This window comes from Macrosteles quadrilineatus, unplaced genomic scaffold (genome assembly GCF_028750875.1).
Source record: "Macrosteles quadrilineatus isolate MER2022 unplaced genomic scaffold, UCM_ALF_1.0 Scaffold_1__1_contigs__length_201487025, whole genome shotgun sequence".
Taxonomy (NCBI): domain Eukaryota; kingdom Metazoa; phylum Arthropoda; class Insecta; order Hemiptera; family Cicadellidae; genus Macrosteles; species Macrosteles quadrilineatus.
This window is the reverse complement of record NW_026542594.1, coordinates 88478483-88494138: the sequence shown is the minus strand read 5'-3', so window position 1 is coordinate 88494138 and position 15656 is coordinate 88478483. Positions and strand designations below refer to the sequence as shown.

Genomic DNA, 15656 nt, shown 5'->3' with positions numbered 1-15656 from the left:
TCGTTTTCTTTTAATTGCGTTGTGATTGAGCTCAGTTCAGTGTCATTGACCGAGTGCTAGTTACATCAAAATGGAGTACCTAGATTATTTGTAGTATAAGAAAACAAATACAGTATATCAATAACCCGCCACAGAAAACCTGAAGAATAAGCGACTTTACAATAACCTAATGGAACTTTCAATTAAATTTATTTAAATAGCTTTAGGTTTAACAAGTACCTAAAACTACCTACGTGTAGGTATGCTACTACAGGGAGGGTAATAAAGTGTGTTTTTATCAAAATATTAACAGCTTTATATAAAATAAATAAATTTGCCAAGTTTCATCAAAATATATCCATAAACGACCACAATACAACAGTTAACTTATTCTCCCTAAGAATCAAATTTACAAATTTAAATAAATTTACAATTTTCTGAATAGTCTCTGTAGCCAATAACCGTACAAAACATTTTAAGATACTAATTTGTTTTTATGCTCTTTAAAATATTTTAAAGATAAAGATTTATGTTATAGGGGTTAAAATGGAGAAAAAAACTATTTTTATCCCATAAAACCCCGGGTTCCCATGGTCTGATCATGCTGGTTCGCGAACTCATTAAGGCGAATCGCGCCTTACATTTTCATGCCAAATTTTATCAAAATCAGACAAAAAATACTCTAGTTATCACGTTCATGGACGTATATATAATATAGGCTATACACATATAAAATTTTGAACGAATAGTGTTTTTGGCCTCTAGGGACTTCAAAATGGAAAAGTATATCGGTCCCGGAACTAAGTGCTATCTACGGTAATAGATACTTCCCTAGGAAAATTAGATAAAAGAGTGTCATGTAAAAAAAAATTAAATCGACAAAAATTTTTTTCTAAGTACTGTATTAAAAGATATATTTTACATTTTTACCTTGGCTTCGCACAATCATAACCTCCGCAATCACTTTTTATTTTTTTCGTCAATACCCCTATTACTGTGAAATTACTGTTTAATTTTGAAGCTTTTTATTGAATGAAACCGAGTTTCAGATGTTAATCCTATGTTGCTCTGTACGCATTTATAAGGTGTAGTACTTAAAGACAACTGATTAAATAATTATAAATCGTAAAGTGAAAATTAAGTTAGATCTTAAAAGAATTTAATATAAAGAATTACGGTTCTTCAGTCATTGGGATGTAAAACAACGATCTTACAAAACTAAATTTTTGCAATGGTACAATGCAGAAACTACACCATAGTCTACTAATTAGCCACCATTGATAGGACCAAGATAAAATTGTATCCATCTTTAATAATTGTTCATCTTTTGCTGTTGTCAAGGGAAACGGGTTCTGCAATGGCCGTAGCCAACGTCAAAACCTGAATTCCCCACGATTCCCTGTCCATCTAGCCGCACTGCAACTTAAGCGCGACTATACTTGATCTACGACCATTTCAACTTAGGCGCGAGCTCCCAAGCCTGGTTCCTTGTCCGGGGACTAAAGTTAGGCGCGTCTAACACCAGGCGCGTACTAGCTGGGCTCGAGCTCCCAAACCGCCTCTAAGAGTCCTTGGAGGCTAGTGGCCATCTTGGATGATTTCAAACAGCTGCTGAAGATTTATTTACTGTCCAAAAATATTTTTTCAAACACCAAAGTGATCATAATTTAAATATCTAGTAGGGCCTATAGGCCTACTGTGAAATTAGAAATGTTCTTTGTAGTTTTGAATTGTTCTCCAAGGGAGTTCATGGAAGCCAAGCGGCCATCTTGGATTTGCCCACCATAAGAGCAATGTTAATTTCGTTAATTTCAAACAACCGTTGAAGAGTTATTTACCATCTCAAAATATTGATTTCAAACACCAGAGTGATTGTAATTTAAATATCTAGTATACTGTGATACAACAAATTGTCTTTGTAGTTTTTTATTTGTTTAACGAGTTAGAACATCTAGGCTCCAAGGACTCTTTAAGTACAACATTTTAATTTTAATTTTTCTGTAAGTTAGTACCGTAGGCTATTCTTTGGTCAGTTAAGTTATCATCCTCTTTTGTCCGGGTAAACAACAGTTGTTTTTGTATTCAGGAAGCCATTTAGCATCTTATCGGTGTAAGAAATATACTACTTTAACGTGTGACGTCTGTGATCGATATAATTACCATAATAATGCACCTTACTCATAATAACTGAATTATCGATACACAAATTAATTGGACCTACCTACTCTATAAAAGATGGTAGCATTAGGCCTATGTGATAAAGTTGTAAAATATTGTGTTAACTTATTAATTTTTTTACCCATGAACTCTCTCTCTTTATTTAGTTTCAAATATCATTACCTCCTAAAAGATGAGTTAGTAGCATTCTTTATAGTAGGAACATATTTTCTTCACAACTTAGGCTAAATCGTTCAGTAAAAATAGTTGAATTAAAAAAATTCTGTACCGGTAGGCCTACTTATAACATAATTCGCTCAGAAAAATAAGTACCGGTACTTAGTAAGTTAGGCCTAGACCAATTTTTTTCATTCCTTTGTAGGAAAATAAATTGGAAACACTCTGTTTTATCTTGGATTTTCGTTGACAATTTAAAACTTACGAAAATGTAAAAGCTTTTAACTAAAAAAAATGTATTTTTAGGTTAGGGGCCTATATTGTTTCAAACCATTTTTTTAAATAGTCCTATTTATAGTTCAGAAGGTAATTGCCATATTGGTTTGAATTAATATGAGTTTAAAAAATATGTCTGCATTGTCCCAAAAGTTTTCTTGCCACTTTACTAACTTATGCGAGTTAACTGTGCGCCAGATAGAGGGTTAAAGGTTACTCAATTAATCAATTAATTTACTATCAATTTATTTATTAATCAATTAATCAAGTAATTAATTTTGTGGTCCTTTCAACTCATAAGAACTCACAATTTTGTTTTCTGTTCTAGGTTGGGAAAATGTCTTCGTCATATTCCTAGTTTACACTAGAAATTATCAATATAGTTTTCTATTGTTGTTATACAGTACGTGTTCACTCAGTCTACCAACATTTTACTTTCCACATTAACTGTAAAGAATGGCTTCATCAGACTCAGAACGTTCTATTGCTGGAATTTCCCTCCCACAGTGGATGAAAAATAAGATCAACGACCGGTGAGTTTGATTTAACCTAGACTAATAAACTGAAAACAAATATTTATAATGGTTTAAATACCTGCATTCAGTAATTCATTATGCTGCTTGTGGCAACTATAGTTTCGGTTCACAGGGAACCATCTTCAGGCCGTACAAGGCGTCGTTATTCACTTCCATATATGAAGGTCGTCATAAGTACATAGAACACGAACACACGAAAACACACATTGACACGAACATTTAACATTAAAAATACCGAGTATATATTTTTTTTTTTTACCGAGTATACTCGGTATTTTTAATGTTAAATGTTCGTGTCAATGTGTGTTTTCGTGTGTTCGTGTTCTATGTACTTAATGACGACCTTCATATATGGAAGTGAATAACGACGCCTTGTACGGCCTGAAGATGGTTCCCTGTGAACCGAAACTATAGTTGCCACAAGCAGCATAATGGATTACTGAATGCAGGTATTTAAACCATTATAAATATTCAAACGTAATCCGGAGGCTAACAACTCTTAAAAATGAAAACAAATAGCCTAGATTACAAGGAAAGATATGAAATGGGAATATATTATCTTAAAATGTTTAACTATTATTTTAATTAGATATATTACCAACTTCAATCATTATAGTTTAAATGCTACAAACATTGAAAGCGAAATAAATAGTTAGTACCAGATGACCGAGCCTTGCTCGGCCGTGGTAGATTGGTTTTTAACTGTTAAAACAATATCGTAAACAGACATTTTATAATTTACAAAACACATTTTTATTACAAACCATAGACATAATTGATCCCTGAAATAATAACAACTCTTTAAGTAAAAGTAAGCAATTAAACCATAATAAGATACACTTTTATAATCTTGCTTTAAAGTTTAAGTGCTACTCGCACAGAATTTATCTATTACATATATATTTATGCTATTACTAACACAATTTCCCTGATAAGCTAATACCATTGACTATTGGATACTGAAGCTAGGCCTACTACCAAATGGATACTACACTGCTGACGTTACAAAAGCTGTAAAAACATGCAATTTACATTTATATGCTAATGGTTGCCAGATTCATTTGTCCTATGATTTTAAAGCATCTTACTTTAAAGCCTTTGATGCCATTAATAATGAACTGAATGCTATATCTGTGTGGTCTAAAAGACACGGATTGAAACTGAACAATGATAAATGTTTAGTTCACCATATTGTGCCACAAAATACATTAAACGAAATCAGGCAAGGCATGGTCAGAAAAATTTAAATGAAGCTATCAATATATGCGAGAAATTAAAAACTCTTGGAGTGACTCTTGATGAAGACCTGACGCTATCTGACCATGTAAACCTCATGTGTCAGCGAGCCCTTGGCCGGCTGTGGGGTCTATATAGATTGAAAGGGATTTTTCCTGAGAGCGCCAAAATCAAACTAGCCTTGGTATTGTCAGTATTTGATTATTGTCTCCCCGCTTACGGAAATAGCATTACAAATGATGACCTAAATAAAATCGAACGATTACAAAATGCATCGTTTATTTATAACTGTAGGAGAAGAGACCACATAATCCCTTACAGAAACGCTGCACACGTTATGCCAATTAAAGAGACTTGTATACACCTAACCTGCAGTCTGATACGTAAAGCTATAGAGCTCGGCCAGCCTGAGTATCTGTATGAGAAACTTCTCTCTTGCCAAGATGTCTCTGCCCGCAGCACAAGGCAGAACAAATTGTTGCACTTTCCTAGAGTCAAACATGAAGTGGGGAGGCGCGCCTTCTCATACTTTGGTCCCGCCTTGTATAATGCTCTCCCTAATCAGGTAAAGGGGGCCAACACTGAACACATTTAAAACAAGGTTAAAAGAATATTTGTGTAGCAAATGAATTAGTATTTTAGGTACCGTAAATTTATGCTTTTTTTATTTTGATTGTTAATTACTGTTAATTTTTTGTATAGAAAATTCTGGACATGTTAAAGTAATGTTTTCAAAAATCTTTTTTAGAAATTGTTGTAATAGATTCAGATTGTTAGTATGGATTGTTTTTACATATTTTTCATAGATTGTTTCATAGTAGTTTTCATATTTAGGTATATAGAATGTTTTTGTAGCGTGTTTTATATGTATAGTTTATTAGGATTAACCCTCGAGGAGGCACTTCACCAGTAAAACGGGAGGGGGTGCATGCAGAGTTTTATTCCGCAACATTAAACAGCATAAATTTTACCCATTTTGCTTGTTATTATAACGAAATATTATATGTAAATGTTGAATAACATAATCAGAAACATAATTTCTTTGTTAATAACATTATTAACAATATTTAAATATATTATTAAATAACTTATTATTAAATAATATTATTATTAAATATATTAGTAATATTTCAAATAAACATATTGCGCAATTTTCTAGCATAATAAAAGTATTACTGTGGGTGTTACGAGAGAGGGCGCGCACAGAGTTTTGTTCCGCAATACATTTCCATTCAAACAAAATATATTTTATATTAATTATAAATGAAATAATACATTTAAAAATGTTTATAATTTCGTATTTATAAAATATACACGCAGTTTCACAAGAGCGCATGAGAAAATAAACTCCCCGCTAAGGACTTACGCGATAGGGCACACGCGGAGTAAACCTCCGCAAACTGACACCTTGTGACTGAATTGCAACTGACAACCAAATGAGGAGGAATTGGGGGGTAAAAATAACTTATGGGCATACCCGGGATGTGGTGCGAGAAGTGTAGAGCCGGACATGATTGCCGACACCCATTATGCATATTTATATTAACAAAAACTACAAGTGCGGAGGAAAACTCCGCAAGCGCCCGCTCGAGGGTTAAGGATTCAATTGTTTGGATTCAATTGTTTCTGAAAAACGCTTGCTAATAAAAACCGTTTTATTTTTTAAATATTGTAATGAAATTTAAAAATAGCTTCCTCAGAGGTTCTATTAGGAGACTGTATGTGTAGATCTAAAAAACCCCTTTAGGATATAATCAATGACGCAATCAAAGATCTGCCCCTTGTGCAATCAAAGTTTTGTTGTTATTATCATGACATCCCAAATACCCCAACATCATAAATCCCAAAGTACCCATGAACTTTTGAGAAAACTACAAGTCACACCCCCATAAACCATATACTTAAAATGTTCGTCATGACAAGAAACCTTGCACAAAACTATCCATTATTTCATGATAAACTGCCTTTTAATTACTTATTTACTTAAGTACTTATTTCTTTGTTATCCTTTCAATTTACTACCTAAAATCTGGTGTGATTATTTATTTGTACTGTATTCGTATTCTGTTTTCGTTTTGTTTATTTCAGCTTAACTTAACCAATCAATACTTTTATTAATACTTATGAAGTCAAACGGGGTGAAGCCCGTGGGTAACAGCTAGTATAAATTATTCTCATTTTATGTCTACAAATAAAAAGGTATACAACTAATTCCTTTCAAAATAATATTGCTGGGCTTAAAACGTGTTTTATAAATTGTGATTAGGAATTCTCAACTGATCTATCTGGGAACCATAGTTTGGTGTACCAATGAGTTTTATGATTAGTTTGAATTCAAAACAGCTATTAATATGTTGAACGTACATTTAGGATCTTGGCTTAACAGTTCAAAATTTTATTTTTGATATCCATGGTTGAAACAAATGATTGCAATATCGAAAGTGATTTCATTAGGTTAAGTAGGTATTAGTTTAAAAACCACATTTACTGTATTAGTGATATCACTTATAATGTAGTTAAGGAAAAGAACATTTTTATTCTGACAAGTTTATCTGTGCTGTTAACTTATTTGTTGTTTGGTGACCTGTTGGCTATTTTTAGACTAGCTTATTGACCATTGCTGATGTCAACAACAAATCAAGAATTCTTATAAATTTCTTATTCTTTAATTTTTATTTTAAGTAATAGTAAAAGATATTATTAAAAAAGAAATTATCACTTGAAGAACGCAAAATAAGATAATAATGAAGCATTGTTGAGAGTAATGATGAATAGTGTTAATTTAATTGGGGTATGTTTGTAATAAGTAACAGTTAAAAATGCAAATGCAAACAACTATTCTTTTGCAAGACGCCTGGAGTACATCCATAAATTGGCATACAACCTGGCTGTAAAGGTTCATTATAAGGCGCCATGTAATATTACCAGATATTTGATATTCTTAATACCAAAATATGAAATCGATTGATTGAGGTTTTATACTCATACCACTCCTCTCGCGCTCCTTGATTTTTCCAAGTCTTCCGTTTATATTTCCGCGTCAAAATTTGTTTGAAACACTGATGTAGGCCTACCGTTTAAGATTGTACCAAGCAAGGAAGAGCACAAACGGCGATGGCCACGTAGCATTTTTGTACCTCAGTAGTAGCTCACTGGGTCTTCCTACAGTGTGAGCACTGTAGTATATGATGGCTAGAGGGTAAAGGAAAGCAGAAGGGTGTACGTTGAATAGAACTTGCTCTAGACACCAGGGAACGGTGCTAGACACCACCTAAGTAAAGTGACCATTGAATGTCTCCTATGTTTCTTACTTCCCTGTGAAGCATGGTAACCAAAAATCTAGCAAAATTTACAAGATTCAAATTTTTAGGATCCAGGCTTTATTAGTGTAGTAGAAGTCATTATAGTTTCATATATGAACAGTCATAATTATTAGTAACGGAAGAGTTATTATGTTTTGCGGGGTGGCTGCACTGTGCACTGAGCCCTGAAGTGGGATGATTCGTCACGGCTCCTTCTTCTATGTCCACCAACGATAGTAAGTGGTTCTCTCTTAATTACTGTCCACTTTTCTTGTGTTCTAACGTAACGGTTAGGTTACGACATTTTGGCGCAGTCGGTAATAAACCTTTTTATCATAGTTAGGGTAGTACGCGATAACAGTTGTTGTTTTAGTGCGTATTATAGTTGAGATGATTAAAAATGGCGAGTATTAGTGTTGGCAGGATTTCTGAATTTAATCCAAGTGAGGAGGACATTGTGCCCTATTTGTTGCGCCTGAAACATTTTTTCAAAGCGAACAATGTCAAGAAGGAAAACGAGGTGTCGGTTTTAATTACAGTTATTGGTCCCAGGGTTTTATCGGTCCTATCCGATTTATTATCACCGGTAGAGGTAGATTCTAAGACCTATGATGAACTTGCAGCGTTGTTGAAATTACATTATGCGCCCAAGAAGTTGGTTGTGGCGGAGCGATATGTATTCTACTCTCGTGTGCAAAAGCCGGGCGAAAGCATAGCGGAGTTTGTGGTTTCAATAAAACATTTGGCTAGTTCGTGCAAATTTGGTACCTTTTTGAAAGACGCTTTGAAGGACAAAGTGATTTCCGGCATTTCTAATGAAACTATCCGGCAGAAATTGTTGTCGGAGGAATTGTACTTTGACGAAGCTTATGCGTCAGCGCTCAGGCTGGAACAGGCCGAATCGCAGTCAAGCCTATTTGTGCAACCTCGTGGGGACATTGCGAAAATCAATGTGAAAAGTCAAAATAGGCCTAAAACTTTCATGCATAGGAGTAGTGAAAATCAAAATTCTAGAAACTCTTGCTGGAGGTGTGGTTCTGCGGGTCATTGGCCTAGTGCGTGTGCGTTCGCCAGTTACAAGTGTCACGGTTGTCAGAGAGTAGGTCATCTCAAGAAAGTGTGTAAAGCCAAGAAATCTTCTAGTTTCCATGGTAAAAAGTCGACACCTAGGATGGGGGTCCATCAAGTGGAGGAAGAGGTAGGCCTAGGCCTAGAAGTTCCAATGGCAGAGATAGGTCTGTACAACCTTAAATCAGGATCAGACAACGGCTATAAGGTAGGCCTAGTGGCTAATGATGTATATTTAGAAATGATTCTAGATACAGGCAGTGCCTTGACTATATGTCCTTCTGAGATATTTTATGAAAAATTTTCTAACCTCAAACTTAGGCCAGCAAATGTGAAACTTACTACTTATTCAGGTCATGATGTACCTGTTCTGGGACATGTGAATGTCAATGTTAAATATAATAATCAGCAGGCGAGTTTGCCTTTGACAGTAGTTAGTTTAGAAAGTAAGAGTCAGCCGATTCTGTTGGGGCGAAACTGGTTAGGCCAGTTGAGGTTAGATTGGCAAAATGTGTTTTCATGTAAAGCCACTGTGGATCACAGTTCTGATTTGGACATTGCTAAATTGAAGAGTAAATTTAAGTCAGTTTTTCAGCCTGGAACGGGCGAAATTAAGGGTGTTAAGGCTCATATTGTCTTAAAGGAGGGGACAGTCCCTAAGTTTTGTAAGGCGAGACCAGTGCCTTTTGCGTTAAGGGAGAAAGTTGAGAGTGAGTTGGACCGCATGGTTCAAGAGGATGTTGCGTACAGAGTTACTAATTCACAGTGGAGCACTCCACTTGTGGTTGTCCCTTAGCCTAATGGTGTTAGGCTTTGTGCCGATTATAAGATTACTCTTAATCAGTGTATTGAAATGGAACATTATCCGCTTCCTCAGGCTCAAGATATTTTTGCAACTCTTGGCGGTTGCTCAGTTTTTAGCTGCCTTGATCTTTCAAATGCGTATCAGCAATTGGCGGTAGCGGATGAATCGCAACATCTGTTGACCCTAGCTACCCATAAGGGTCTGTATCGTTTAAAAAGGCTACCATATGGTTTGTCTTCAGCTCCTGCAATTTTTCAGTCAGCCATCGACCAAATTTTAACAGGTCTTCCAGGAACGGTGGCGTACTTAGATGACGTCTTAGTGGCGGCTCGCTCTAAGGAAGAGGGGCTTGCCCGTCTGGCGCAGGTGCTGCAACGCCTTGATGAGTTTGGTGTTCGAGTAAACCAACAAAAGTGTAAGTTTTTGCAATCTTCAATCGAGTATTTAGGACATGTGATTACTCGAGATGGTCTCCGTCCACAAGAAAGTTTGTTAACTGCGCTGCGTAAAGCGCCTGAGCCTAGTACTAAGGAAGAGTTACGAGCCTATATTGGTCTAATAAATTATTATCATGCATTTATACCTAACCTGTCTGCTAGAATAAGCTGTTTTTATGACTTATTACATAAGGATCATCCATGGGTGTGGTCGGAGGTGTGTTCTAAGACTTTTCAGGAGAGTAAATCATGGGTGTTGGACTCAAGTTTGTTAGTTCACTATGATGTGAAAAAGCCCATAGTTCTGACGTGTGATGCGAGTCCCAGAGGGGTGGCTGCTGTTCTATCTCATCTCATCGATGGGCAGGAAAGGCCAATTGCCTTCGCATCGAAAACGCTAAGTTCTAGTGAACGGAATTATTCCCAGTTACATCGGGAGGCTCTGGCTTTGATCTTTGGAGTCAAAAAGTTTCATAGTATATATATGGACGACATTGTATTTTACAGACTGATCATCAGCCGTTGACGGCTATTTTTGGCTCTAAAAAGGGCGTTCCTAATATGGCGTTAGCTAGGCTGCAGAGATGGGCCTTGATTCTATCAGCATATGATTTGGAGAGGTTAGGTACCGGAAGGGAGTGGATGTCCCTCACGCTGATGCGTTGTCTAGGTTACCCTTAGCAGAAGCGGAACCTATAGAGCTGGATGCTAATTTTGTTTCACATGTAGATGTGTGTACAGAAGTGATGAACAATTTCTGTGTTGTCAAGGACATTGCACCTATTACTGCCTTGCATATAGGTAAAATGACGGATAAGGATCCGATTCTTTCGAAGGTCCGAGATTTTGTGATGTACGGCTGGACGAGCTCGGTTGAGCCGGAACTAGCTATTTTTCTAAGGAAGGACGAGTTGTCCGTGGAACAAGGTTGTTTGCTGTGGGGTTCTCGTGTAGTGATTCCAAAGAAACTGTATTCATCTGTGCTTCAAATGTTGCATGATCAACACCCGGGAGTTACACGCATGAAGATGCTGGCGAGAAGTTATGTCTGGTGGCCAGGCATGGAGAAGTCGATTGAAGACGTGGTGGCCTCTTGTTCTGCGTGTCAGTTAACTAGGAATTCGATACCTAAAGTACCGTTGCAGCAATGGCCTACAACATCAACCCGATGGCAGAGGATACACATTGACTTTGCGGAGGATCCAGAGTCGAGACAGCAACTTTTAGTTTTGATTGACACATACTCTAAATGGTTAGAGGTATTTATCATGAGTTCCATGAATTCTTCCAAGGTTATTGAGAAACTCCGTACCTTGTTTTCATCGTATGGATTGCCTGTCGAACTGGTGTCGGACAACGGAAGATCTTTTACTAGTAAGTGGTTCTCTCTTAATTACTGTCCACTTTTCTTGTGTTCTAACGTAACGGTTAGGTTACGACAATTAGCTATTATTATTATTTATTAGCTAGTTTCATTTGTCATTCAAGCTAAAAAAAATATTATCTGGCTACCTCTATTGTATTTGAACTTTGTGTTATTGACTAGTTAAAATTGTTGTTTATAAACAGCTATTTTAAAACGTTTTTATTAGCTTGCTTTCTTGTCCAGTAAAAATTTTGCAATCGATTTTTTACTAAGTTCCCGATGAGCTACAGACGTGAAACTTGAAACATAGCTCACAAATGGATGACAATGCAATATTATATAATTAAATTTTCATATTTCCCTTGGGCTACGCCCCATGGACTTGTTTTTATTAACTCGCTTTCTTTCAAATTTTGATACTTCCCGATGAGCTAGAGACTTGAAACTTGAAACATAGCTCACAAATGGATAAAAATGCAATATTATATCATTTAATTTTCATATTTCCCTTGGACTACGCCCCATGGGCTTGTTTTTATTAGCTCGCCAGTCACTTTCCTACCAATTTTGATATCAATCTTAAACGAAGTTCCCGATGAGCCACAGACTTGAAATTTGAAACATAGCTCACAAATGGATGACAATGCGATATTATAACATTTAATTTTCATATTTCCCTTGGGATACGCCCCATGGGCTTCCACATTTTCCATGTTTACATTTTGAAAGAATGTAAACATATCAATTAATTTTAAGTCAGCTGTAAATACTTAAATTTGACAGTTCGAAGAGCAGAGGTTAAGAGGTACAGGTTCTGCTCCAGATATAATCTAAAAATATAAAACAAGCATTTTAAAGTAAAGATGAAACATCGGATTGGAAATAATAAGGTTTTGGTTATATATTAACTGGCCATATAAAATACTCAAACATATATAAAAATTGTAGAACATATTTACACATTAAAGACTAAAAAGTTGAAAATAATTTATAAATAAAAAACTTTTTTAAAACAAAACGTTTTTAAACGCACTAAGAAGTAGAAAATAATTTATAAATATGTGGACAGTATAAATACTTCTAAGATTTAAAACGAAAAACGTTTGTAATATCTGTAATATAGGTAATTGTAAATTATCTATTGCATGCACCCCACGTTTTTCGTTTTAAATCTTACAAGTATTTAGACTGTCCACATATTTATAAACTATTTTCTAATTTTTAGTGCGTTTGAAAACGTTTTGTTTTAAAAAAGTTTTTTATTTATAAATTATTTGAAACAATTTTTTAAATGTTTTTATTAAGATGGATTACAGGCCCCAGCAATGAGGAGGTTGTTTTCGGTTTAGTGTTCTTTTGTTTATGCTCATCACAGTATCATTGCTATCTATACATTATCAAGACACATTTGGGTTCAAGGCAATAAAGCGGGTTAGCAACTGTTATCACCTTATCTGTGCTCCTACCAAGTCAACTGCTTCAGTTCTAGTGTCTCCGTTTAACACGAATAATTGCCAAACATTCCGAACCTTATTCAAATTTTTGCATCTTGGTCTTGTGTTATTTTTAAGTGCCAAGTGATTGACTTGATTAAAGGAAAAGTAAGTATCCATGTTTATTTTGATCTTCAATTCCATTTAGCTATATGCATACTGTCATTTGACCAATTTTTCAAAGTTTTAAAGTAATCCTTGTAACATATTTCTTTCCCTTAAGAAGATACCTGAATTGAAAATAAATTTCTGTATTACTCTCATACATTTTTACAGATTATTTTATTGGTATTGTGTTGCATAGATTAATTACTATTAATCTACACAAATTTAAACATGAAAATAAGAGTGCCGGTAATATGAATGTTTGTTTAAGTTAATAATGAGATTGATAATACATTACCATAAAACTAATTCACAATAATTTAAAAATATCTGTATTGCTGTTAAATTAAAATTCACATCCAAAATCTAATTGTAAGGTCAGCAACACTATACCTTTGAAAGTACCTTCCAGAAATAAATCATAGAATATCGTGGGGGAGGGGAGGGGGGGTGAAGGCCTAAACTAAATTACCATTTTAGTTGTCATTCATAGGTGCATTAATTTTGTTAAGATTAATTACCATTAATCTACACAAATTGAAACGTGAAAATAATAGAGTAATATGAATGTTTGTTTAAGATAATAATGAGATTGATAATACATGACCATAAAACTAATTCACAATATTTAAAAATATCTGTATTGCTGTCAAATTAAAATTCACGTCTAAAATCATAAGGTCAGCTACACTATACCTTTGAAAGGACCTTCCAGAAATAAATCATAGAATATCAGGAGGGGGGGAAGGCCTAAACTAAATTACCATTTTAGTTGTCCTTCTTAGGTGCATTAAATTATAATCTTTAAAACAACACCTCAATCATAAGAATTTGTTCAGTAGGACTGGAATGGAGAAAACCTGTATTTCATTAATTAACCTCGTATCTGGCAAACAACTAGTGACTAGTTGCTAACAAGTTTTCCTCTATGGCAAATGACTAGTCACTAATCTGACTTTGAGCATCGATCTTTTAAACTGCTTTTACGTATGGTTTATTTTGTTATCATTGAGGATTTATATCTTAAGGCCCGTTGTCCAAGAACGCGTCTGTTGCGTCTGACGCTGAGTAATAGATGCTAGCGATGGACGCTCAGTGACTGCTAAGCATTGATTTCAATGGACCCGTTGTCCAAGGGAGCGTCTCTAGCGTCTGACGCTTGAGACGCTGAGCGTCTGACGCGGAGCACTGCTCCGGGAGCAGACGGGATCGCTGACGGCCAGCGTCTATTGCGTCTATTGCATTGTTTTTTCTGTGTTCTCCCGTATACTCCATAATATACAGTATCTTAATGTAATGGCTATAGTCAAAGAAATATAGAATATGACCTAAAAAGATTGCAAGATAATGTTTTAGGGTTTTATTTTGTAGTGTTGAGTCTGCTGATTGATATACTAAAGGTTGCCAAAAATCGGTCCATGAGAAACCCCCTAAAATCATTATAAAAAATGGTGGCTTTTCCCAACATTGGAAAAATAATAAAAAATGATTCCACATGCATCTTTTATGCACATTTTCGAGATATTGACTTAAGATCACCACCAGTATTTATTGGGTGGTTAGTACTTCATTTCGATAGGAAACACGTTTATGGCCACCATCTTGGATCCGCCATATTGGATATACATATTGTTTTTATGTAATGATAGTTTTGTGACACATAATTTACAAAACTAGATTTTCATGCTAATTTCAATGCGGGAATCCGTTTTTATTTATTTTTCGTTTTAAAGAAATTCAAACGAAAACTCTTCCCTATACATTTCTTATAGACGTTTCGTACTTTTATCATTTTTTTTAAATATCTCCAGTTCTTATTAACGCTTGCAGTTCGTTTCAACCTTAAAATATTCAGTAATGTAAGGGCTTCCATTTGAGTTATTGATAATTGAAATCAGACGAGTTAGAGACCCGCTACGAACAAAAACACAAAATTAAATCAAAATTAAATTAAAGTTATAGTCTAAAATAATTCACCAAAGTATTGACTTTTATTTTAGCTATGGATTACGTATTGGGAGTTATTTAGAATAGGAGATATCTGTATTTAAGTAAAGAAAAATTTCAAAATAATAATAAATTAGTGTTAAATTAAATTATTACAACTTAAACTTTAAAGGATTTAACGGAACTTAAACTGTTGCCATTAAAAGTAAAACAAAATCAATTAATGCACTCTTGTCTGCATTAAAGTGGTTTTTGATAGGTATTCTAAAATATCCTTCCTCACTTCTCTTTTTGAAAACACTGTGGGTACACAATCGAGGTTCACTAAAGGTCCAGAATTTCCTCGTTTTCTATCTCTTCGATGAATAAGATCTTCAACACTTGGCTCTTAACGCTAATAATAGTGAGAGCAAAATAAATTTTTACACAGTCAGCAACCAACTGTTGAACTGAATAGACGCGTTCTTGGACAACGGGCCTCCAAGCAATCGACGCCCAGCGATCATCGCTCGGCGATCATCGCTCTGCGTCAGACGCAACAGACGCGCCTTGGACAACGCAGCTTTAGTTGTTTACTGTATTTGAATATTTATGAATGCTTCCACTAAAGCTGCGTTGTCCAAGGCGCGTCTGTTGCGTCTGACGCAGAGCGATGATCGCCGAGCGATGATCGCTGAGCGTCGATCGCTTGGAGGCCCATTGTCCAAGAACGCGTCTATTCAGTTCAACAGTTGGTTGCTGACTGTGTTATAATTTATTTTGCTCTCACTAT

General features: G+C 35.3%; 1 protein-coding gene across 1 annotated transcript in view; it reads left to right on the top strand.

The window, feature by feature from the left end:
* The window catches only part of LOC128985008 (uncharacterized), a 40766-nt gene that overhangs the window by 2942 nt on the left and 22168 nt on the right, over positions 1-15656 (top strand). The window contains exon 2 of the mRNA XM_054404410.1: positions 2918-3122. Within this exon, the coding sequence (XP_054260385.1) occupies positions 3046-3122 (77 nt within the window). The 5' untranslated portion in view covers positions 2918-3045. The remainder of the gene's footprint in view (positions 1-2917; positions 3123-15656) is intronic.